The 23,630-nt window shown below is 37.3% G+C and overlaps 1 protein-coding gene across 4 annotated transcripts in view; it reads left to right on the top strand.

The window, feature by feature from the left end:
* LOC107091351 (C-terminal-binding protein 2-like) overlaps positions 1–23,357 on the top strand; it is an 80,004-nt gene extending 56,647 nt beyond the window's left edge. Inside the window, exons 2-10 of one of the 4 annotated variants that reach the window (XM_015385206.1) lie at positions 8,557–8,711; positions 11,848–11,992; positions 13,777–13,983; positions 17,082–17,296; positions 19,554–19,684; positions 19,764–19,891; positions 19,977–20,100; positions 20,283–20,360; positions 21,727–21,937. In XM_015385206.1, the coding sequence (XP_015240692.1) occupies positions 8,557–8,711; positions 11,848–11,992; positions 13,777–13,983; positions 17,082–17,296; positions 19,554–19,684; positions 19,764–19,891; positions 19,977–20,100; positions 20,283–20,349 (1,172 nt within the window). In that variant the 3' untranslated portion in view covers positions 20,350–20,360; positions 21,727–21,937. Of the gene's footprint in view, positions 1–8,556; positions 8,712–11,847; positions 11,993–13,776; positions 13,984–17,081; positions 17,297–19,553; positions 19,685–19,763; positions 19,892–19,976; positions 20,101–20,282; positions 20,361–21,726 lie in introns of all 4 variants that reach the window. The other 3 variants (XM_015385203.1, XM_015385204.1, XM_015385205.1) reach the window with 3 other exon arrangements.
* Positions 23,358–23,630: the final 273 nt, after the last annotated feature.

Genomic DNA, 23,630 nt, shown 5'->3' on the forward strand with positions numbered 1-23,630 from the left:
CATTTAAACAGGTTTCTTCTTGGTGTAGCAATATTCTCACATTGATTACAAATCAATAATGCATTTTCCTTCACTCTGTCACAGATATTTTATTTTTAGTACCTAAGATGCATCCATATCAATAATTATAGTGTTGAGGGCTTCATTCTTCTTGTTGGCCAGAAATGTCTTTGCTACAACAATGAACTCCAGGATATTTTTTCTACTTAAAAACAAGGGTGTAATTAAATACGATAGAAGATATAAGGTTTAAAACTCTCCCCTTCAGATTTACATTTACTGGCCTACATTTCACCTGGCAAAGTTAAGGGCTCTCATCTTGAAGCTAATTTACTTTAAAAGAAACAATGCTGCTATAATCTTTCACCTATACACCTACCTCTTCTGACGCGTATTGTTATCGATATGTGTGAAAACCTAACTAAATTCAGGGCTTAGTCTTGTATTTGTTGGCTTCGCCACACCTCAGGGCCTGCACTGCATTTGAGTGCAGAAATTGGGTGGCCTGCAGGGACAGGGTTTGATATAATTACGATCAAGCTTGTGCTTTTCTTCCTGCTACATTTGCAACAAAGAAAACCCTCTGTGAGGTCAGTACTCCCCTCCCTCATTTCACTCATCTCTAAGGCCCTCCAGCTTGGGAGTTACTAGGTAACCAGAACCAGCTGTTGGTCCTAAGCCCACTAAGACCGTTTTTGTCCAGCATCACTTGCCAAGTGTTTCGTTTGTTTTATTTTTCAAGCTTACTGTGAACTCAGTCCCTGCTGTGTGCCTGACATCATCATGCCATGGAAAATATTCCTTACTTCCTTTTGTTTTTGCAGTTTTATTGTTCCACTAATACAACAACTGATGTGCATGACACAGGTCTGAGCCGTTTATATGGCTGTTAGGGACAGACGTGGGAAAGAGATCCATGAGTTAGTGGGTGTTGAGTGTTTGACCAAAGAGGCCCCCTGTAATTTAAAAATGACGTAAAAGAGGGTCTGAGTGTTTGACTCCTCTGCAGGTGAAGAGAATAAACTGTTTCAAAAGGCTGTTAACAGAGATCTGAGACGGTAAGCACACACAGTGAAAATATTCATACAATTATAATAGGGAAGGAAAGTTGATACAGTTCTGCGGTCCCTAAGTGAAACATTTACATTTCAAAGTGTGTGACAACCTCACAAAAAAACAAGCCACAAGTAAATCTGAGGGGAGCGCATTAACTTCTTAATAAAATTGTCTTTGTAAACCTGTCAAAGCGTGTCGAAGATCCGTGAAACCGCAAATCCAGGCCACTCGGTTATTATTTTTTATCTGAAAACAGAGCCAGAGAGAGAGAAAAAGATTATTAATGTAGTTTGATGTTTTTGAGTTCCATTTTAAAGATTGGTTTCCAAGTACTCTAAAAAAGGGACAGGTTGGAATGAGGTTTTATTTTCTTTTCTCATTTTTCTCTCTGTTTTGGGAAATGATTCCTCTCACTCTGACTGAAATCACTGACTCACAGCGTTTGGAGCTGAGCAAATTTTCCTACATCAGCAGGGCCAAATGAGAGAATTAGACATTAAATCACATTCACAAAAGAGTGACGCGTTTCCTGAGTTTTCCTCTCTCCTTTTCTTTAAGTTTAAAACATCAATTTGTGCTGTCGAGGTCCAAAAAGGCTTTTTACTTCAGAGCATCTGTAATCCATTTGTGGTTGACTGTTGTCAGTTCTGCCAAAAGGTTTTCATACTTCCTGATAAATGGTGCAGTTTGTGATTAGTGTTGGCTCAGGATAATATCTCCTTTAGTCCAACAAAGCTTTTCTTGAGGGATGTAGGGACATGTGACCTTCACTGGATTGGACTATCTGCTGTTACAATTAGATTTGCTTACTGGGTCTGTTGCAGTTTTTGTTGGTTTCTTTTTTCTAAGAGACAATGATGGCTGTGGAGCTGTAATAAATACTTTAATTACAATAATAGGACACTGGCACAACTGCATTCTAATCCTTAAGACGAGCAGCCAGAATATATTCCCGCCCCAATAAAAACCATCTTCAGTTGCTGTAGCTTTTTCTTGAATAAGTACTGAGTAATAACTCTGGTACTTTATTCTCTGCTTGAGGCAGAGCCTGATTTAGCTTAGATTTTTATTCTTGGGCAGCAGCAGTTCTACTTTCTACAAGGTCTTGCTGCTTTGTTCCTTATAAATTCAAACAGGGAAGAATTGGGTGAACATAAACATCATAAAGCCATCTATATTCTTCGTTAGGGGTTACCTGAAGGTTCAGAAATTGATGTCTGAATACAAAACTGATTGCAGACAGTTTCAATATGAAATAGATCTTTTTACAGGCCACATTATATGTAGTTCTCTGTTATATACTGGGCTACCAATGTCATGAGATAATGCATTGACCTTTTTGAGTTGAAGGTTCAGTACAGACAAAGTGTCTGTGTTGCTTATCGTACAATTAAGTTACATTGTTATTGGGAAAGTTCTTTAACCTGTGCATTCATTTCCTATGTGTGATTATAAATGGTGCTCTCCCCAAAATCCATTGCAGTATGGTGTTGCTGGAATTAATTAATTAATTAATTATTCTACAGCTGGAAAGTTGTTCACACAAGGATTCTTAATCTGATGGGGGTGGTTTTAGTATAAAAGATTCCTATTTAGTTCATGCAATTTGCAACCCAGCTATTAAAGGCATTAATATTCTGCAATAGCACAATCAACATAGGCTCCTTTATGTCAGCTGGTATTTTAAATGGAATATGATTGACTTTTTATATAACAATGTGGGTTACAATATATGCTGTTGAATTTGAATCTCTTTAGCTTACTAAACTGAACTGGTATTAACCCGATATCACTGCTATATGAGTAAGCTGAATTCAATTTAAGGGTTAATGATGTTGGCAAGTTTTCTACAGATGTTGTTGGTTTAATTGGTTGTTGGTGAGTCCCCAGTTTACTATAATTGATATTAATATTTTATAAATTGTATTTCAATTTAAATTTGAGCTTGTTAAAACATTTCCATCTCTAGTGTGTTTAAAACAAAACATGTTCATCAGCAGCATCACAAACAGTTTAGTGGTTACTGAGATCACTGCGTTCCAGTGTGTGGCAAAAGGCTAGTCTTTAAATTACTGTTAATTATCTTAGTCTTTTTATATCATGGCCACATAGAATTTTCTACTTCCAGTGTTTGGTAAGTGAAATGAACAGGCAAATATAAATTCCTATACATTTAAGTTCCTATAAATGCAGACATAAAATAAAAAAATCATGAATGTCTTAAAAACAGGGATGAGGCTCTATGATCTATCAGGCATTTGATTTCCTTTCAATCATTATCATTTATAAAAATAAAAAAGGCTTAGCTATAAACACACAAAAAAAAACATTTTCTGGTTAGACTGAGGCCCAAATAGATTGCTTTGTTCAGACCAAACTGATTATATCAAGGATTATACATCATTTTTCCTCTGAAGGAGGATCATGCAAGGACAAGTAGATGAGGGGAGTGCTATCTAACTGAAACTATATTATCATCAAAAAGCACTGTGCTGATTTAAAATCTGTGCTAGAAATACTTTTGGTTTAATTTATAATCCATAATCTATAGTGAATCTATAAAAAAAAATCCTAACATTCCAGGGGCATATAGTGATCTGCATTATCATCAGTGATAATCTATGATTTAACCAGAAAAAAAAAAAAAAACTTTTACAGTATACATTGCGAGTATACAGACCAGAATACAATTCTGTGGAAACATTTTTCATGCTGCTTCCTTCTTTACGGACTTTGTGGTTCATTGCTGATGTTCATCATTTACGTTCTCCTTACAAACTACAGGATGGAACCAGAGGAGCATTTATAATGAATTTGAATTCGACACATTTGGACCTTTTGTTACTGAACAAGTGATTTCTGCAGGGAGGGTTGTGGCTGCAGCTTGACTAATTGTAAACAACATTGTGGGTTATGGAAAGTTCTGCAGTGCACTGCAATGGTTTAGTCTTTGACATCATAATACCTACCAGAGATAATACTTTTATCACACAATTAGTCTGAATGGAAACATTTTTACTGCCATGTTTGTTCTCAGTACACAGTTCACTCAGGAACACTGCATATCCTTCGGACATATTGTGTATTTGAGTATTTTAAAAGGACAGACGGGACACGCTGCTCCATTAGTTCTGAACTATCTCTGTGTTTTAGAACTAAGCCTCAGTTCTCTGTCTCACACCAGTAAGCTTGTTGTAATTACTAGTCAGGTATCAGAGCTATTAAGCATCGCATTAACAACCTTGCTAAGTGTTCATTATCTCCAGGTTATTTGTGTCTTAAATTCAGCACCATGTTCTGCCTTATTAGGCTGCAGTCAGCCAATTAGCCACCAGGAAATAATTAATCAACAGCTTCTTGACCCACTCTCTTCAACTAAAGCGGCATTTTTCTTCCCCCCCCTGCCACCAAACGCCACATTTTCACTCATTTAGATATTAAAAGTAGTTGATCTCAAAAGGTCTTGCCACATCAGGGTGTCTTATTTTTTCCGCTGTTTCTGTGTCTGAGAAGCTTTTATTTTGTGCATTTTGTCAGGAGATGGGAGGTATTTTCCAGGCTGATAATGAACTCAGCAGGGGTGTAATGATGAGACACCAGGAGAGCTACAGGTGTGTTCAGTGAGGCCACAGTCTACTCCCTCAACCTGCAACACACCCCTCAGCACATACACATCGCATCACATCTAACACTTACATACAAAAAGGATCGTATTCATTCATTCATTAACTCTTTAATTCCGGGCCTCTTTTTTTGATTTATTAATTTCTTATTTATTTGCTTTAATTTTAATATGATTATGACTGATTTAAGAAAATGTGGCATTGAAAGCATAAAATAAGTCCTGAAAAACCACAAGCAAAGTCCATAAGCTTGTTTTCAAGGAATAAATAAAAGCCAGAGAGCTGAAGACAAATCACCAAATCACATCATTTACAGACTACGACCTGCAGGCACATTTCAAACAACCTGCAAAGTTTTAAATTATTCATAGATTACACACTGGATACAGGAAATATTAGAACAGATTAATTGTGCTAATCTAAGCCTCAGCTAACAAAATGTTATTGAAAACTTATTTGAGATGTGGCTGGTTAGTGTTGTAGGTTTTAAAAGGTGTGAGAACCGCTCAAGAGATGTAGATATTTTCTTTAATCACAGCTAAGTCCTGAGGCCTATGAATAAGTCAGAAGTCCATAAAAACTGAGTATCCTCAGCAGAATGCTGTTTGGACAATAACAATAAACATTACGATAAATGCCCTAATTAGGTGTTTGTTGAGTAGTGAAACAGATCTGTTATTTGTTTTGTAATAATTGCCCTATAGACTGGTTTACTGCCCAGCTGCATGTTTCCCTTTAGGTGTTCCCAGTTTGGTGCCTTGAAACAAATCATCTGTCCCTATTCCTTAAGTAAATCATATAATTTAATTACAGGTTAAGTTATATGCTGTATTGATTCATATCGTTCGCTGATTTGAAAGGAACATTTTAATCATCCTACAAGTTTTTTTCTGATCCAAAAGGTAAACAATTAAAATGACATTCTTTTTAATTTGATCAATAAACTAGAGAGCACTGGAAGAGTGCAGACCTCTGCCAAGTAGCTCTTTTCCACCTCTTAAGTTAAAAGCTTTCTTCACAGAATCTTTCAAAAAGTTCCTAGATCCAGATGCTGATCTGGAACATAGACAAAATTTAAAGGTATAATTGAGGATGTTCTTTTTCCTGGTGAATCATGAAAATAGGTCAAATTTCCTCCTAGTTGCCAGTCAATCTGGTGACATGTTTACATAAGGCCGTCCTACGTGCTCGTCCCCATTTTCACTTACCAGTGGTGAGTCTGACATAGTTGAAAAATTGCAAATCTTCTTTTGGAAAGTAAGCTTGTATGAGCGTTGCACACATAAACTTTTAAACAGAGTGTGCACAAGGAGAAATGGACTCATGCATGCTCCCACGTGTTTAATAGGCGGTACCTCTTGGGAGTGGGTAGAGGGTTGTGCATTTTCAATAGTTTTTATACACATTTTAAAGATTTGTGTTAAATTGCTCAAATCAAAATTCAAAAAATAATTTATTTGATTGTCTTCCCACATTTTCCAAAACTATTGCCCCACTTCCAATATCCTGCAAGGTGTTTTGTAAATTATTGGTACATAAAATTGTATCTGTTGCGAAATCTCAGTAAATCAGCTATTAAAGCTTTATTTTTATATATATATATATATATATATATATATATATATATATATATATATATATATATATATATATATATATATATATATAATTTAATATAACATGTAACTGATTTTTAAATCTGCTTTGTGAAATGAAATGTTTTTGTTTGGGACTTAGCTGAAATATTTCCCAAAATCAAAATACTCTGTTATACTTCTTCTGAAGTTAGAAATTCACGAGAGGCAGAATATAAAGAAACAATAACTAATAGTTAAGAGGGGATTCTTTGCCTTCGTGCAGCTTTCCAGTTTTTTATTTTTATTAAACTCTGCTTACTTGCTTACTGCCCACTTCATTCTTCCACTTTACTTCCTGGTCTTTCTATCACAGATGCATGCAGCTGTTTTATCATGCTGAATGCAGTTTCTTACAATGGGAAAGCTGAAGTGTTAAATTAACAGGAGGCACCCACTGCTGTCACCAGTGATATTTTACAATCTGTTCCAGCAAGCTTGACAGTCCATTTGTTATCACTGAGATAAATTCCTGTAAATGCATCAGCAGTCATCTTATGCTCACTCCTTTAGTGATCTTTTATCAGTTTCAGAGGAGTGAACTTCTCTCCTCCCCATCAGTCCTGCTTATATGGATTGGTTGGTTGACAGCTGTGTTGAAGAACAGAAGCAGAGACAGAAACATTAATTAAATGAATCTAATAATAATCCCGGTCATTTGTCAGAGCAATGATATTAATGTCAACCTACTAAGCTCTTCTTTAATAAATTCATCCTCTGATTCCAGGTCATTTTGAGTGGGGAACATCACTGTTCTTTACTATTCAAGCAAAAGTGTTCTATTTACTCTACTTAAGGGAATTTGTGCATTATTTTTAAATGTAATGCATATGTTTAAAATACAGCAATTCATGCCTAAAATTGCTTTCCATACATGGTAAAAAAAAAAATCTATATAAATTTATTTCAAATTTTATTAAATTTCTAATTATGGGACATTGTTTTAGAATAGTTTATCATTTACACAAGTATATATAATAATATTTTTTCCCTTGATATCTAATTCATAGCTCAAAATATTCCTTTAGTAATTTTTTTTACACATGATAATAATAATAATGCATATGACTAAACTAGAATCTTTGCAGATTCAGCACTGTAACACACAAATAAATCTATTTATATTGATGTTGATAACCTTTGATCATTAAATTTGACTTTTTTTGTACAAGCAAGTATAAAGATGTAAGAAGAAAGACCAATTTCTAAAAATTAACAGAGTGAAAACATTTGTTTGACTGGTATCTGAAAAATAACAATTAAATAAAATGAAGCCATGATATTTATACACTTGCACAGGAAGCAAATCTGTGCATAAACCCCTCTGTAGGTTGCATGTAACCTCATTTTTTGTTTTAAGTTTCCTGTATATATGTTGGGACGTTTTAGCTGCAGAGGTCACACATGCTTCTCTCCTCTTTCCTAAACTGGAGGAGTTTGAGGCGCAGTCACGATGCGAGCAGGCTTGGATGTCCTCTCCAGCAGCGCAGATGCCACTAAATAAAATATTTCATAATCCTGCCCAAATCCTCTAATCACCATGACAACAGGCAGCAGGGAGCCAGAGAGAGGATGCGTTTGGACCCCCCACCTCTTTTTTTGCTCCCTCTTTTTCCTTCTTTGTTTGTATTTGAATAAACAGTCTAATCATAGTCTCCTTGTATCCTGTCTGCTACATGACTTGGTAAATTGACTTTAGACTTTTATTGATTTGTCATATTGAACAACAGTTTGTTTTTTCTTTTTTCTTGGCCGTATTTCTGACCCCGTTTTCATAGAAATGGGTTGTTGTTTTTTTTGGAGATAAAACATACTAGTTTTAATGCGACCTCAGAATGACTCCAAATAATCGAAAGTATACAAACCTTATCTTACTACACAATAAAGACCTGTCGGCTCCTGTGAAGTGATAGGATAATGGAGGTGATGACCTCATGAAGTGAAAAGACCTGTTGCCTGGTAACAGTGTGGAAAACAGCCAGTCATGGAGTGGTCATATCATCAGTGTGAATATGTGTGCATTTGAGATATTGATCTGTGCTGACAGGTAGAGGATGATGATGATGACAGTGGTTTAGAAGAAGGGAGGTCCAGTTTTATGAGGATCGATCAGGAACCAAAAACAGAGTCTGTTCTAAACACTTCCTAGATTCACTTCCTACGCTTTAATGATTCTTCTTTGGGTAACTTGACTGTGTTGGTGCCAGGTATAAATAATTGACTATCTCTCCTGCTCTCCACAGGTATCCGTCCCCAGATTATGAATGGGCCTATGCACCCACGCCCCCTGGTGGCGCTGCTGGATGGGCGCGACTGCACCGTGGAGATGCCCATCCTCAAAGACCTGGCCACTGTGGCTTTCTGTGACGCCCAGTCCACACAGGAGATACATGAAAAGGTATCGCTCATTCATAGTTAATGAGTAAATAATCAGCCATTCCTCTTAGATCTTACTTTATGACTTTTTTTATGATAAAGACTGAGATTTTCCAACAATGAATAGTAAAATGCCAGCACAAAGCAGCGTCTGCTGGAGAAATAACTCTGCATTAACTTCTGTTTCTAATTTTGTTTGCTTTCTGCTCGGCAGCGAGAACCATCTTTGTCCTCCTTCCAAACCTCCTCCTCTGTAGTGTTTTAATGATATTTCAGCCCACTGGCTCGTTCTAGTCTCCCAGTACAGCCATAATGGTTTCATCACTGACGCTAATCCCACTGGGGGCTGAAGTGCAGCTTTGTTAACTAAGGAGGAGTGGGAGGAGGAGGAGGCTGGTAATAGAAATGCAGTGTAATTGTTCTCAGCCAGAGTGGGTGAAACATTTGTCTTATTTTACTGTCTATACACTAGAGCCAATGAGAGGCAAGTTTACAGTCCAAACTCAAGAGTTTTAAGAGGCTGATGGGAAAAAAAACAAGGCAAATTCTGCTCCCCTTTTCTACCTACAGTTAAAAAGTAGCTTTTTTTTAACAGTGATTGATTTAATTTACCGTTTGCAGAGACAAAATCCTAAGTAAATCTTTTTGTTTGCATTAGGACTCTGTGTGCAGTGAAATGCTCTCAGTGTGATTATGTTACACAAACAGAGGGCCCATCTGGAAGCATCAGCGTTGGCTGCAGTCCCACACCGATAGCTACACAGCAGAGGATACAGAGGGGCTGCAAATATGCATACACACACATTCACACACACACTCTAAATTACTCACAACCTCACCAGCTCACTGTGGGAAAACTGAAGCAAACTGCTTGGCTTTATATGTTTTTTTTTGTTTTGTTTTTTTTTCTTTACAAACGAGATGCACTGAATTTATTATATGCAGCAGCGACTGTTTGACTCATTTTTTTGTTTTGTTTTCCTATGTGTTTCTGCATTTTATTTAAATCGGTTAAATCAGTTCACATTAGTTCAGAGCAGTTTGATTCGATTACGTTTTGTTTGGATCTAAGATAGAATTAGTCAAATTCATATCGTTTCTAATTCTGTTCCAAATTAATACATTTCCGTTGAGTTCAGTTTAATTTAGTTCAGTTACATTCTTTTAAATGGATGTATGTATGTAATAAAATAATCTAATTATAATAATTTGTAGAGAAAGCAGTTACAGCTGAAATTAGTTAAATTATTTTCCACTTTAGTGTGATTCAGTTTTGTTACAGTTTCATCCAATTTAAGTCAATTCATTCTAAATTGGTTTCTTTAATGTCACACTGAAGAGGCATTCAAGCTTTTATGGTTTAATTCTATAAAGTACATAAATATTAATGATTATTTATCATTTCTTTTAACCAAGCTGCTTTACAAAGTGCATAATTTAGCAGGCTTATTTCCAGCCTCTTCTGGTTCTGCACTTATGTAGCAAAGAAATCTCAATTGATCTGAAGGTGCAGCTGAAAGCCTGCAGCGGTGAGGGCTTTGTGGATCCTGCGGAGGGAGAAATCACGCATGATTGGCGATCCAGTCCTGTCCTTGAAAACACAACAACGACATTAGAATTTCAGAAAGAAATCATAGTTTAACCATTTTCTGCTGTTTCTTTGACATCAATTAGATAGCAGCTGCTTGATGCTGTTTTCCCACAACCTTTACAAAAGCACTCCGACAAACCGGGAAATATTTTTCAACCAAGTTGAAGTTAAACACAGTCACTCATGCATAAAAATATAAGCTGGACAGCTTTTTTAGCTTATAAGGTAGGTGTCTTCTGACTGGTGATTTTGGATGCTGCCTTTATTTTTACAGCTCAATCCTCTTTCTTGCAACAGCTTTTGCATTCATTAGTCTTTAGGACTAAACCTGCTGATGTGTTGCATCAAAAAGCATTTAGTAAGTAGCAGCACAGAAAGGAATCTTGTCATCAAACCATGAAAGCTTTTTTAGTAGATTATCTTTTTGTCGTTTGATTTTAAGACAGAAAAACAGTTAAGAAAATAATGTTCTTACCCTTCCTGTTGTGAGTGGCTGTTATTTATATACTTGCTTTAAACAAGGTTTTACTCTATTTAAAACAAGACAAAATAATAATAGTTATTATACTTCAATGTTAGAGAGATGGCTTCAATAGGGACCAATATTTCTGTCTTTTATGACTGTGATGCCAGGAAGTGGTTAACAAAGCATCACAGGAAAAAGTCTGGCCCAAATTAGAACTAAAAAGAATAGTTATGAAAGCTCTCTAATTACCATGTTTTAACTATTGTGTTTTTTTTTTCAAAAATCTCAAACGTATTTTTTTCTTTTTAAACTAAAAGCTAAACACATTTTCTGTGTAACTTTCAGATAATTTTAAGGATTTGTGTTTTTGTACCATTTAACACTAGATATAGTGCTGTAATAGACAATACAGGAGAATATTTGGTTTTCAACTCTTCATGAAGGAGGAAATTAAAGGATTTATTAAAATTGTTGTCAAATATGTCCCTCCTGCTTAACACCATGTAATGATTTGCTGACGTCCTCTATCTGAGCCTGCAGCCTTCCTGTTCCACTCATGTAATAACATTAATGCACAAAAAAAGGCTTTTACCTTGACTTTTTGCATCCACTTCCTGTTTTTTTTTCTCCGACTCCAATAAAACATAGATGGAAATTCATGGCTATGCTAATCTAGCTCAGGTAGGTCAATTCTGTTAGTGGGTCATGAATTTAAAGCAGTTGTTTAACAGCCTTGGCTCACAGCAGCCACTTCTTAATGCTGGCTGGGTTGCTCAGCAGCTGTCAGTCTACTTTATTGTCCGGCCTGCATCCGTTCTGACCTTGTTTGCATACAGCCTGAGTTAATGGATTGTGACAAAAAGCAGCTTTTGCAGGAGCTCATTATACAGCAAACACACAGACAACTACTCGTGTTTTAGAGCGCTCATAAACAATCCATTTGCATTTAGATGAAGGACGGCGAACATACATACAGGTCCAGAAAAATGGAAGGTGGTCTGCAACAAGTCGCTCAGGCAGTTTGACAGTTGGAGTAAAAATAGAGGTATGATTTAAATGGATGATAAGGATGATGGTGATGAACTCTCTAATGTCCCTCAGGTGCTGAACGAGGCGGTGGGGGCCATGATGTACCACACCATCACCTTGACTAGAGAAGACCTGGAGAAGTTCAAGGCACTGCGCATCATCATACGCATAGGCAGCGGCCATGACAATATCGACATTAAGGCTGCCGGCGAGCTGGGTGAGTTACTGCAGTTCAGAACAAGGCATTTCAGCAGGAGGCAGTGATCATATAGCAGGAATAATAAACTAAGAACCTGCAGGAAGCAGTTATGGCCTGTTTATAAAGACCAGAACTGCAGCAAAAATGATGCTAGGGTGATAAAAAAAATTCCGTCCTGTTCACAGGATCTAACCTTACTGGCTTTATTACCTCAGCGTAGCAACATGTTGTAGAAATGATTTATCTTTTAATGCAGGAGGTGATCAAACCACTCCCGAGCAGATGCTTTAACTCAATTGAAATTCTCTCTATTCCCATTTGGCTCCTTCAGCACATGTTTGGTATGAAAGCAGGATCTAGTCTGACAATCCTGATTAATGTTGTTATATTTCCACAAATTAGCTTGGATTTGTTAATGTAGTCTCCATTGAGGTAGTGCTTAATGGCTTTTCCCTTAAGCAGATTTCTTTTGGTTTTAGTTTTAGTTTTTTTTATATTGAATATAAAATCCGTGAAAATGAAACAATGTTTTCAAATGATAATCATGGGATGAAAGCAATCCTAACAAAACTCATGGTCTCCAAAACCCAAGAATTAGTTATAGCACCTTTGTTTGCACCAACTTCAAGCCCTTACAATATCTGACATCCATTATTTTATGGTTGTATGGAGTATTTCAAACCTCCCAATTTACTAATGTGTGCATTTCTTTTTATTCAGGTCATTTTTAGATGAACTATCCTATTAAAAAAACTCTTTAAATAATCAGACGCATCTAAAAATGACAGAAAAGCGTGCAAAACATTTTCTAATAGAAGTTCAGACGATAATCTATTCTTGTTAGTAACAAATTTTTTATGTTGTATTTTAAAGGAGAATTCCGGTTTTTAACACTTTTAGCCCATTTTCTGTAGTGTCCAGGATGAAATCGAATGATCGACACCAAAATTTTGACAATTGGTTCTGTCTCTGCTTTTTGGCTCATGCAGAATCCCCCCCTGGCTGCTTCAGAACGGCTTCCATAGTGCATGTCCGATAATGTCCTTAAAACAACCTTAAACGTTCTTTTTTTTAAATATGCTACTCACCGGGTCGTCAGCGCTGTTCAATGACGTTCCAAAAAAAGTTTCGTAAAGAAAAAACGTTTTGTAAATCCCATTGAGTTCTGTTGGAATAGTCAATATTCCTCTGCCACCGGAAACGGAAATGGGGCCTGTTTACACAGTTGTAGTCTTTTCGCTTCACTCTGTGTACTCCGACGTCGAGGTGCTAACGTCTCTGTTAAACACTTTAAAAAACTCTGAAAATGGAATACGAAAGGTGGATTCTTGATTCTCGACGTCGGAGTACACAGAGTGAAGCGAAAAGACTACAACTGTGTAAACAGGCCCCATTTCCGTTTCCGGTGGCAGGGGAATATTGACTATTCCAACAGAACTCAATGGGATTTACAAAATGCTAAATAAAACACTACAAGAACGTTTTTTCTTTACGAAACTTTTTTTGGAACGTCATTGAACAGCGCTGACGACCCGGTGAGTAGCATATTTAAAAAAAAGAACGTTTAAGGTTGTTTTAAGGACATTATCGGACATGCACTATGGAAGCCGTTCTGAAGCAGCCAGAGGTGGATTCTAAATGAGCCAAAAAGCAGAGACAGGACCAATTGTCGAAATTTTGGTGTCGATCATTCGATTTCATCCTGGACACTACAGAAAATGGGCTAAAAGTGTTAAAAACCGGAATTCTCCTTTAACTCTCAACATTACCAGCATCTTTATCTCCCTATGTGTCTTTTCCAGGCATTGCAGTGTGTAACATTCCCTCCGCGGCTGTAGAAGAGACGGCAGACTCAACGCTTTGTCACATCCTTAATCTTTACCGGCGAAACACCTGGCTGTACCAGGCTCTCCGGGAGGGCACGCGGGTCCAAAGCGTAGAGCAGATCCGGGAGGTGGCGTCCGGAGCGGCCAGGATCCGAGGCGAGACGCTTGGCCTCATCGGATTTGGTGAGAATCTCATTTAGAAAGTTTTATTTCACCCAGACAGGATTTGTAGAACTATGAGGGTTCAGTCTGAGGTAGAAAAGAGGGAGAATGATACGTTTTAATGGAGGAATCATTCTGCTGCCTAATAGGCCTGCAGAGATTTACTGAAGAGTAGTGTGAATAAAGGAGTTAGTTAATCATAGCGTTCTCCAACTTTCAGACGTTTTGATGCCAAAAAACCTCATTGCTTTAATGCTGATACATTTTTAATGCAGACTTCTGCAGTTTCTGCAGTATTTTTTTCTTTACTAACCTCCATAAAATATATCAGCACTTTTGTGCAAAACCTTCTTTCCTTTTTCAAGGGGCTGTAAATAGACCAAAATACAGGCTTATAATCTGTCTAAAAAAATCCTGAAGACAAAAACATGTTCAGTTTGTTTTCTAATTTGAATCCCTGCTTCACGTGTGAACTGCCTCCTTAAAGTATCCCGACACCTCAAGCTTCTTCATATTTCCTCATGTTGCAAACACACGTTTTAGTGTTACCACCAACTAAAATGGAACGGAAATGTTAATCAGAGAAGCTGTGGGGTGCTTGGGATGTTTTGAGAAGCTGCATAGATCCAGCTCAGGTTACTAAAATGAAGGTCAGAAGAAGTTCAACATGCAGTTTGTCACAAGTATTGGAGGAGATGCTGCAAAGAAGAAGGAACTCTGGTTTCATCAGATCTCTTACATTTTTGGCCTTTTTACAGTGAAACTAACACTGCAGAGCACTCTAAACAAATCACGCACATGTTCAATCATGGTGGCAGAATAGTGATGTGGGGTTGTAAGGTTTGGATTAATATATTTCATGTGTTAGAATTACCCATAAAAAACCAATTTAGGATTTTGGTAAGGCTTATGAGCTGATGATCTCAGAAGCTTCCTCTCCAGGCTGAGATGCACAATTATGTAAGCTGATTGTGGTCACCCCCAAAAAACCTGCAGATGCAGTTGTAGCTCAGATAAATCTATAAATCATGGACTCAGGGTAGACGGACTATAAATACACACCAATAAACAAAGCAATGTCTAAGATGTGTGCATATGTCTGAAAAATCCTGTAAGTTCTAAGTTTCCATTGGAAGCTACAAGGTGTTGACCATTATTTTAGAAAAAAAATCTTTTGGTTTTTTTTTAACAACAATGTCCTTAACTGCCATAAAAATATTAAAGTTTATTTGAAAAAAACAAAAAACAAAATCCAAGTTCTTTCTTTTTGTGAAATTTTACATTAAGTCATTTCTTGTGTAAATGAATAAAGAGAAAAGATAATAAAACTGAATTGCTTTAACTGTGGAAATAAACTTCACTGCTTTTCTAACCTTTGCTTACTTTAAACAAGTCAAATCAAATGTGCAGTTTGGTCCATGGCCAACAATTGCAAACTTTAATCCCTCCATGTTATCATATTAGTATCTGCTATGGGGCTATTTCTATTGCAACAGCCTTTTAAAAGAAAGTATAAAAGTGTCATCTATGTATCTCAGTCATTTTCAGGTTTTCACCTTAAATCATTTAAACACATTTATGCATAAAACTTCAAATCATAAAGCAAACATGAAGAGAAGGTGCATTTCAATAAATGTTGAATTAATGTTCTGTTTGTGTGAGCTATGGGTAATATTTGTATAAATGAAGATGTGTGTAGACATCTTTATACAATACATATATTAATGTATTTGTTCACTTAATGTACTTTTGGAGTTTTATGAGCTTATAAGTAAAGGAGGAATCTGAAGGATTGTTGGATAAAAACCATAGGAGTAAGAAAGGATATGATTAAATAAGGATTACGTCTTCATTCCTCTTTTCAGACAATAGCACAAAGTTATATCATATAATAATAAAATATCATTAATTATTTAAAATATTTGCAAGTTAAATTGTAATTTTACCCAATCAGAATTTTGTATTCATTCATTAATAGATTTTATTTTTTAAATGTTTGATTTGATCAACCAGTATTACTTTTCATCATCTTTAGTTTATTTTTTCTCTATCATCTACTTCTCTTCATCTTCATTTGCAAACCTTGGAACATGCAGGTTTTTACCAAGTTAGACAGAAGTTACAAAATCAATGAAAGTTTAGTCGTGTGTTAGAAAAAGCTGTTCATTTTTACACGTGACTGTAGAGGATCATCTAGATTTGCAACTACAACATATCCTGCAACAGACTGTCTTGATGCTTTTAACTATTATCTTTTGTTCCTGCATTTTAGCTATGATGTAACCCAGAGGCACATTTCTCTTAATCAATCTTCAAAATGAAAAAGACAAGAGAACATGTTATCCTTGTAAGGCAGGAGTGTTTTATATTTTAAGGTCAAGAAATGCCTTCAGTGAAACAGCAGCTCATTTAGCCCAGGGATTTTCTTTGGAATATAGCAGCAATTTGGTCATTGATGGGAGTTATTTCACACTTTTTATCATATAACCACAAAAGCAACAACAAACCGTATTGCTGGATTGGAAGCTCCATGTTTTATGCCCACTTTCTCTTCCTGCGCATTTTTTAGTCTGAATCTCAGCCCCTTTTAAGTGCACCACTTAAAGAACTTGGCTGCTTTTGGTTATTCTCTACCACCAAAATGACTGGTTAGGGGTCCAGGGCCTGATGGTCGGTGACCTCAGATTTGACCCAAATCCAATAGTTAGAACAACAGTGAAGACATTAAAAACAACCAAAACATTTATACACATTTATCCAGTAACTAAACATAGTAGGCAAGATTATAACAGAAGAAAATCTCTAAAGCTCAATGATATTATTATTATGTACTTACTCTGGGTTTCTAAATTAAGTTTGTTTAAAAATTTAAATACACTTCTTTTATTGATATAATAACTACAAACATAAAATCTGCAAGCAGATAGCATTGGTTAAAGACACTGTATGTCAATTATCCCCTTGGTGGAGTTTTCCAGAATAACACAAACATTATTCAGAGTATATATATATTTTGAAGTATTTTAACATTTGAGTAGATTTGACCACCATACATTTATCATTCCCAGCACTTTGCCACAACACTTACTGGAGGTCTTCTTTCCTTCTCCCCCAATCAGGGCGTACTGGCCAGGCAGTGGCCATGCGGGCCAAGGCGTTCGGCTTCAACGTGATCTTCTACGACCCTTACCTGCAGGACGGCTTGGAGCGTTCGCTTGGTGTCCAGCGGGTCTACACCCTGCAGGATCTTTTGTACCAGAGTGACTGCGTGTCCCTGCACTGCAATCTGAACGAACACAACCACCACCTCATCAACGACTTCACCATCAAACAGGTGGGACGGAAACCCCTCCTCCACAAGACCTGGGCGATAAATAGCAATGAAAAACCAAACTGCTGATTTCCTTAAACTGTTACAAGAACCTTTTTTGGTTCAGTATTTAGTGTTTGCAGCTTGCAAGCTGTAAATTAAGCCTTTATGAAATATCAGAGGCAGTGACTTGGAAACTATTGTTGCTGAGACATATGGGGTTAATCCCATGCAGTTTTTTCCATTTATAACTTTGATGTCAGTGTGACTCAGATGTTTTCCTCTGCAGCCTCCTCACTCGGTTCAAGCCACACACAGATTTTCAGGTAGAAAGATTGAATATCTAACAAGAGACATTTATAGACGTTTTTCTTGACATTATCTCTTGATGCACTTTATAATGTTTGTTGTACAGCACTTTGGGCAGATGTAGCTGTTTTTGAAAGTGCAATAGAAATAAAATTGACATTGCAATCTCTTTTTATATACGTTTACTCACAAATATTACCCCTAAATATAGAGTAGTCAGGTTCCAGAACCTGTTTATGTTTCATGATCTTATATTTCCCTGAGCACATGCTGCCTCAGTCCAACTACGATACAGTGAAATAATTGGTGGATTATATATGCAATGTACGTTTAAACCTAGGAAGAGATTATTTATGTCAGATTTTTATTTCATTGCACCCAACTATGCTATACAAGTGTTATAAGTGTGATGATTGCAGATTGCGTTATACTGCTTACTGCTGCCACCTGGTGGATAGGATGTGTCCATGCTTCAGGTTTGGAAAACTCTCCACAGAAGGCAAGTTTAGATTAGAGCATAACAATAATGGGCTAAGATTACAGCATTTTTGTTAAACTTGAGGCCATCATATAAAAAATTAAGTTCACTCTCACATTATGAAATTGCAGTATTGGATGCAAAATGATAAATTAGGGACATAAAGAGACTTTGGGGTCTTTACTATGGAGAGCAAAGTCATGAGTTATTTGGTATAATACAGATTAGCTTTTAAAACTTTCAATTTGAAATGTTTTGTTAAGAAGAGACAAACACTTAGTAAAAAAAAAAGAATTATGATTTTAGTTTGTTTCAGCAGATGAGAAAACTTTGTTTCTGTTAACATTGAAGAGGGACGTTACACATTAAATCAAACTTTATAATATATTAGCAATAAAATGAAAGATTGCCTAGAATGGTAATTTTTTTCTTTTACTTGTAGCTGTAACATATTTTAGATGCAGTTGTGTGAAGTTCAGTTCATCCATTATCATTACAGTGATATTAATTCATTTACTCCAGTTTTTTACTGCTTCTATCAGTTGATCTATCGTTAGCGTCGCTCCGTTTAAATAACCAGAGATCAGAATCAACTATTTTCATCTTGATCCGCTTTGATTAGCAGGTCACATTCTGAAATAAATCCAAGTGTTCCCTCTTTTTTTTATTGAATAGATCAAATCTAATAGCTCCCACCATTTTCTTTTTATAAATGCAACAACAAACATTTTCTTTAGTAACACTAAGTGTTATAGATCAAATAAAGATGGAGGATAATCTTGTAATTTGTTCATTTTGTATTGAGCTCAAAACTTCTATCTCTAAACACTCTGAATTCAGCAAAACTTAAATAGGTAGGTTAGTAAAAAAGCTAAAGAATGGCAGGCAATAGGCAAAGCCTAATAAATGCATTTATATGAGTGTTCAATTATCAAACAAACGATATCATGAAGATTGCTCAACAAAAGCCTTTTTACTTATTTCTATAGATCAGTGATGCTGCAAATCCTCATGTTTAGTGTACAAACATTAGCAATAACCTATCAAAAACAATGTAATTAATTAGAAAATCATAGACGGGATTACAAAAGGTGACATTACCATGGTAACCTTAGAAGACAGAGATACAGACGCTTTCTAGCGGTGGATTTTAATCCTCCCACTCATGCCTGAGCATCTGCTTGTTTTGGTTGCGGATGCAGAAGGGAGGAAAGGACGATGCCTCCTCCAGGCGCTCGAACTGGGGTGAACCATAACTGCATCTCCACAAACAGTGCTGCTGATTGGCTCAAATCCTTTGGGTTTTATCCCATAACTACAGCCCAATAAATCAATCCAAGCATGTTTTTATGCATGTTGTGGACTAATAATACTGGGTTCAGGAAAATTTAGAGATGCAGGAGCAAGAAATTACATTTTGCAATGCTAAATTCACCACAATAAAGGAATAAAGAGATTTAAAAATGTTTTCTACTTTTTTTTCGGGGTTTTTAGATGCGCCAAGGTGCTTTCCTGGTCAACACGGCCCGGGGAGGACTGGTGGATGAGAAAGCTCTGGCTCAGGCCCTGAAAGAAGGCAGGATACGCGGCGCCGCAATGGATGTCCACGAGTCGGAGCCTTTCAGGTACGCCTCATTTTCTGCATGGTTTTATTTCCTACTCCTTATTTTATTATTATTGCATCAAATATTTGCCGTCGATCAGTTTTTCCCAGGGCCCTCTCAAAGACGCCCCCAACTTGATCTGCACCCCCCACACCGCCTGGTACAGCGAGCAGGCGTCGCTGGAGATGAGGGAGGCCGCCGCCACGGAAATTCGCAGAGCCATCACCGGTACGGATCTCCTTCTTTAGCTTTACCAGCCTGGCACAGGTTTGGATTTCTTAACTCAACATAAGCTGAACCCTCCGTCTTACAGGCCGCATCCCAGACAGCCTGCGAAACTGTGTTAATAAAGAGTTCTTCGTGACCACGGCGCCATGGGGAATGATGGAGCAACAGCAGCCTCAGGTTCACCCTGAGATCAACGGCGCTGCCTACAGGTGGGATCATCAAGCAGCGAGCACGTGTGGCATCTCAGTTCATGCAGTTGTTAGGATGGGATGAAGACTTGCTCTGTGTTTTTGTACAATAACTCGTGTGTTTTTGGCCCCAATGAGCCCCAATGACGTTTAGGCTCTGCGTTTCATTGTCTCAACCCGCCTGAACTGCTTCTCTCACACAGCCGAGTGAACCAAACCATGGTACAGGCCATAGCAACGGGGGGGATGCAGGACAAATTATATACCTAATTCTCTACCAGGTAAATGAATGAAGAAAGAGAGTTGTGTATCTGTTCTCCTTCACTCTCTAACCTAAACGCCCAGTAACTGCGCACCCTTCCCCTACCCCGAACAGGAACCTAAACGCATCATGGGGTTATCTAGTGTTGGGGGAGTTAAAGGAAACAGAGGTGGTTCGATGACAGAGATTTTGTCCTGCCTGCTAACAACCACAGATTTTAATGTTTTTATTAGAATCGTTTCCTCTGACTTTATAGGCAGAGACTGTGAGGTGAAAGAAAATGGAAAAAAAAATGTTTTTTTAAAAAGAAATCTGAAAAATTCAGGGTTGTAAATAAAATCAGTTGTTTGCATTAATATATTTTTTGTAGTTTGTATTTTTGTTATGCTAATAACTCCAGTTTGGATCAAAGTTTTGCCCCAGAACCTCTAAGAGCTTTTCCAGCATTCAGGTCCATCCATCCTTCTGCCAGCTCTGACCAGCTTCCCTGTCCCTGCTGAAGAAAACCATCCAAACAGCATGATCCCACCAGCCTGCCACCACCATGTTATTGTATGGGGATGGTGCTTTTTAGATGTTAAAAGGCTGTAATTTTGTGAAGTACTTTTGCTTAAAACTTCACGACTGTATCCTGAAGCTGTCACTTCAAGATGCTGTCTGTTTGTTATAACTAAAAAATTCTTGAAAAAACAACAGTTTTTGGACTAAATTTAGCTCTTAAGCAACAGATGAATAAAGCAAGACAATTTTCAGAAAAATATGTTTTATCAATAATGATGAAAAACACACATGTTGTGTTTGTTTTTTACTTATATTTGCATTTCTTTATGAAACTAAATGCCTCTTATTATTTGTACGTATCTGTTAGATGTTAAGTTAGTTTTATTAGGTGATTATTTTACTGTTGATCAAATTGAGTTAAAGTTATTTCAATTTTAGTAGTTTTTCCTCTTGTTTTGGATCAGCCTCACAATGTCAGAATCGAAACGTTTCCTGGAATATTTTCGGCTGAATGACCCTTTAAATGGATGCCTACATAAAATAATCTCCCCACCCCTCTTCATTTGTTGATGTCCTGTTCCCCGCATTTATCCCTATCCCTTACAAACAGGTGATGTGGCTCAGGCAGTACAATTAGTTTAGTCTTTTTATGTTTTGGCAAAGCTGTTTACTTTAGCCATGATTAGATATTTACAGTTTAGACATTTCTAAGTAATTTCATACCTTTTTTCCCCTTTTCTTTTATTAAGAAAACTCACAATTGCCACATCATAATATCAAATTTATGATGTGGAATCATTTACATTTTCTTCTTCTTCATTTCCACTGAAAATTCCAATGATAAGTTTCCAACGGAAGTTGTTCACTCTGTATCCTTCTTTCAGGTTTCCTCCTGGCGTGATGGGGGTTGCACCGGGTGGGATAATCGGACCGATGGAAGGATTGGTGCCTGGGGGGCTGCCCATCGCACACACCCTCCCCCCGGGCACCCATCCGTCACAGGCAGCCTCCCCGCACCAACCCTCCAAACACGGCGACCCCATGAGAGAGCACATGACTGAGCCGTAACGAGGCCGCCGAAGGAGTCGATGTGGGTCATGAACGCAGTGTAAAATCAAAGGATCCGACCGAGTCGACCCGTCAAAACTAAAGCTTGACTTTACAGCCGTCTGGACCTACCAGCAAACTGCCTGCCGGGCGATGTGTTACACACTCTGTTTTTATATGGAAGCATTAAACCCAAGTGAGGACAGTGGATAACGGTGCACGCCTGAGCTGCCACACCCAGATGGGACTGAGCTGTCAAAATCCTGCACAGAAGATCCCAAATCTCTCCCTGTTTCAGTTCTCATTTTACTCCTCACTGAACTAAGGGAAGGTTTTCTTTACTATTCCATATATTCATCGGATTCATCCGACTTCTGCCACTTGTTAGCAGGAGCTAAAGGCTCCCCATCATCCCTGGTTTAAAAGACGACACTGTCAAGCCTGATCTTTCCATTTAGTTTCCCCCTCATGTCTGCACAAACGTGTCTGGTGTTAGTTTTATTTTTTGTTTGTTTTTTTTTACTCAATTTGATTTTTTGTCTGTGCTTCTGTTGAAAACCGGTATCTGTTTTTTCTCTGTTGTTCAGTGTGTGGAAATGAAAGGGTTTACCGTCAGACAAGAAGGATCTGGAGTCTCTTAGATCCGAGCTCTTTATTTTTGCCCGTTTCTGTCTGATGGGTGGTGCCCCCAGAATGTAAAGACAAGATAGGAGAAAGATGATCTGTAAGGGTAAGAATAACCCTTTTAAACCAAAAATAAAAAAAAAATTGGGGAAAATGAATTAAATTGAGCACTAATATTTAAGGTCCCTCTGATATTTGCTTGTTATGAACAAAATATGATCTGTTTGCATCCAAAGGACCTGATTTGCATGGCAGCGACGCACTTGTGAGATATGAATATGTCGGGGTGGGAGGGGAATAGAAAAAGGAAATGACTTACTCAGGAAAAACTAAAACATTAAATCTGAACAGAACAGGAAGAAACTCTGGATTACTGCATTTCCTTTCCCATTGTGGTATTTTTTTTATAAATCAAACGTACCTGTTTTTTTTTTTTTTTGATGTTGAAGGTTGTCACTCTTGTTAGATTTGTATTGCCTTGTTAAATGTTCATATAAGTGTAGTCTGACGTGGCTGACCCCGCCCTCGCCTGCCCCTCTTATAGTTCTTATGTTTTCCCTGCTGTGACGAGAGCCAGATGGGGTTCCCAGAGGCTCTGTGAACAAACAGCGGCCACATCCATCCATCCCTTCAACACCAAGACTTTAGCAAGACGTGGCTGCTAGCAGATTGTTTGGTTTTTAGTGTGAGTATTTGTATTTGTTTCTTGTATAAGGTGAACATATAGCATACAGTGCAGCTGGAACCAATAAATGAAACTTACTGTTCTGATTCATGATTGGGATTTCTTCTTTTTTCTATGGCACAATGATTCACCTGATACTTTAAAATCTCCACAAGCCCAATTGTTTATTTGAATAAAACATGCCACTTCGTTGCAGTTTATAGATTATTTGCTCTCCTTTTCTTATCTTGTCTGGAAAAATAACTGAATATTAAGTTCTAAAAGTTGATAAGAAGATATAATCCCAGCTTGTATAAGTGATGTAAGTTTGTGCCTCCGAAAAAATAATTTATAACAGCATATTTTGTGATTTACTGAAAAATAATAGTTAGATTTTTATGCCCCCTAGTGATCAGAGTGGTTTTTGCAGGAATTTGTCTGCTTGATATAATA

The sequence above is a fragment of the Cyprinodon variegatus genome, unplaced genomic scaffold (genome assembly GCF_000732505.1).
Source record: "Cyprinodon variegatus isolate N-32 unplaced genomic scaffold, C_variegatus-1.0 Scaffold333, whole genome shotgun sequence".
NCBI lineage: Eukaryota > Metazoa > Chordata > Actinopteri > Cyprinodontiformes > Cyprinodontidae > Cyprinodon > Cyprinodon variegatus.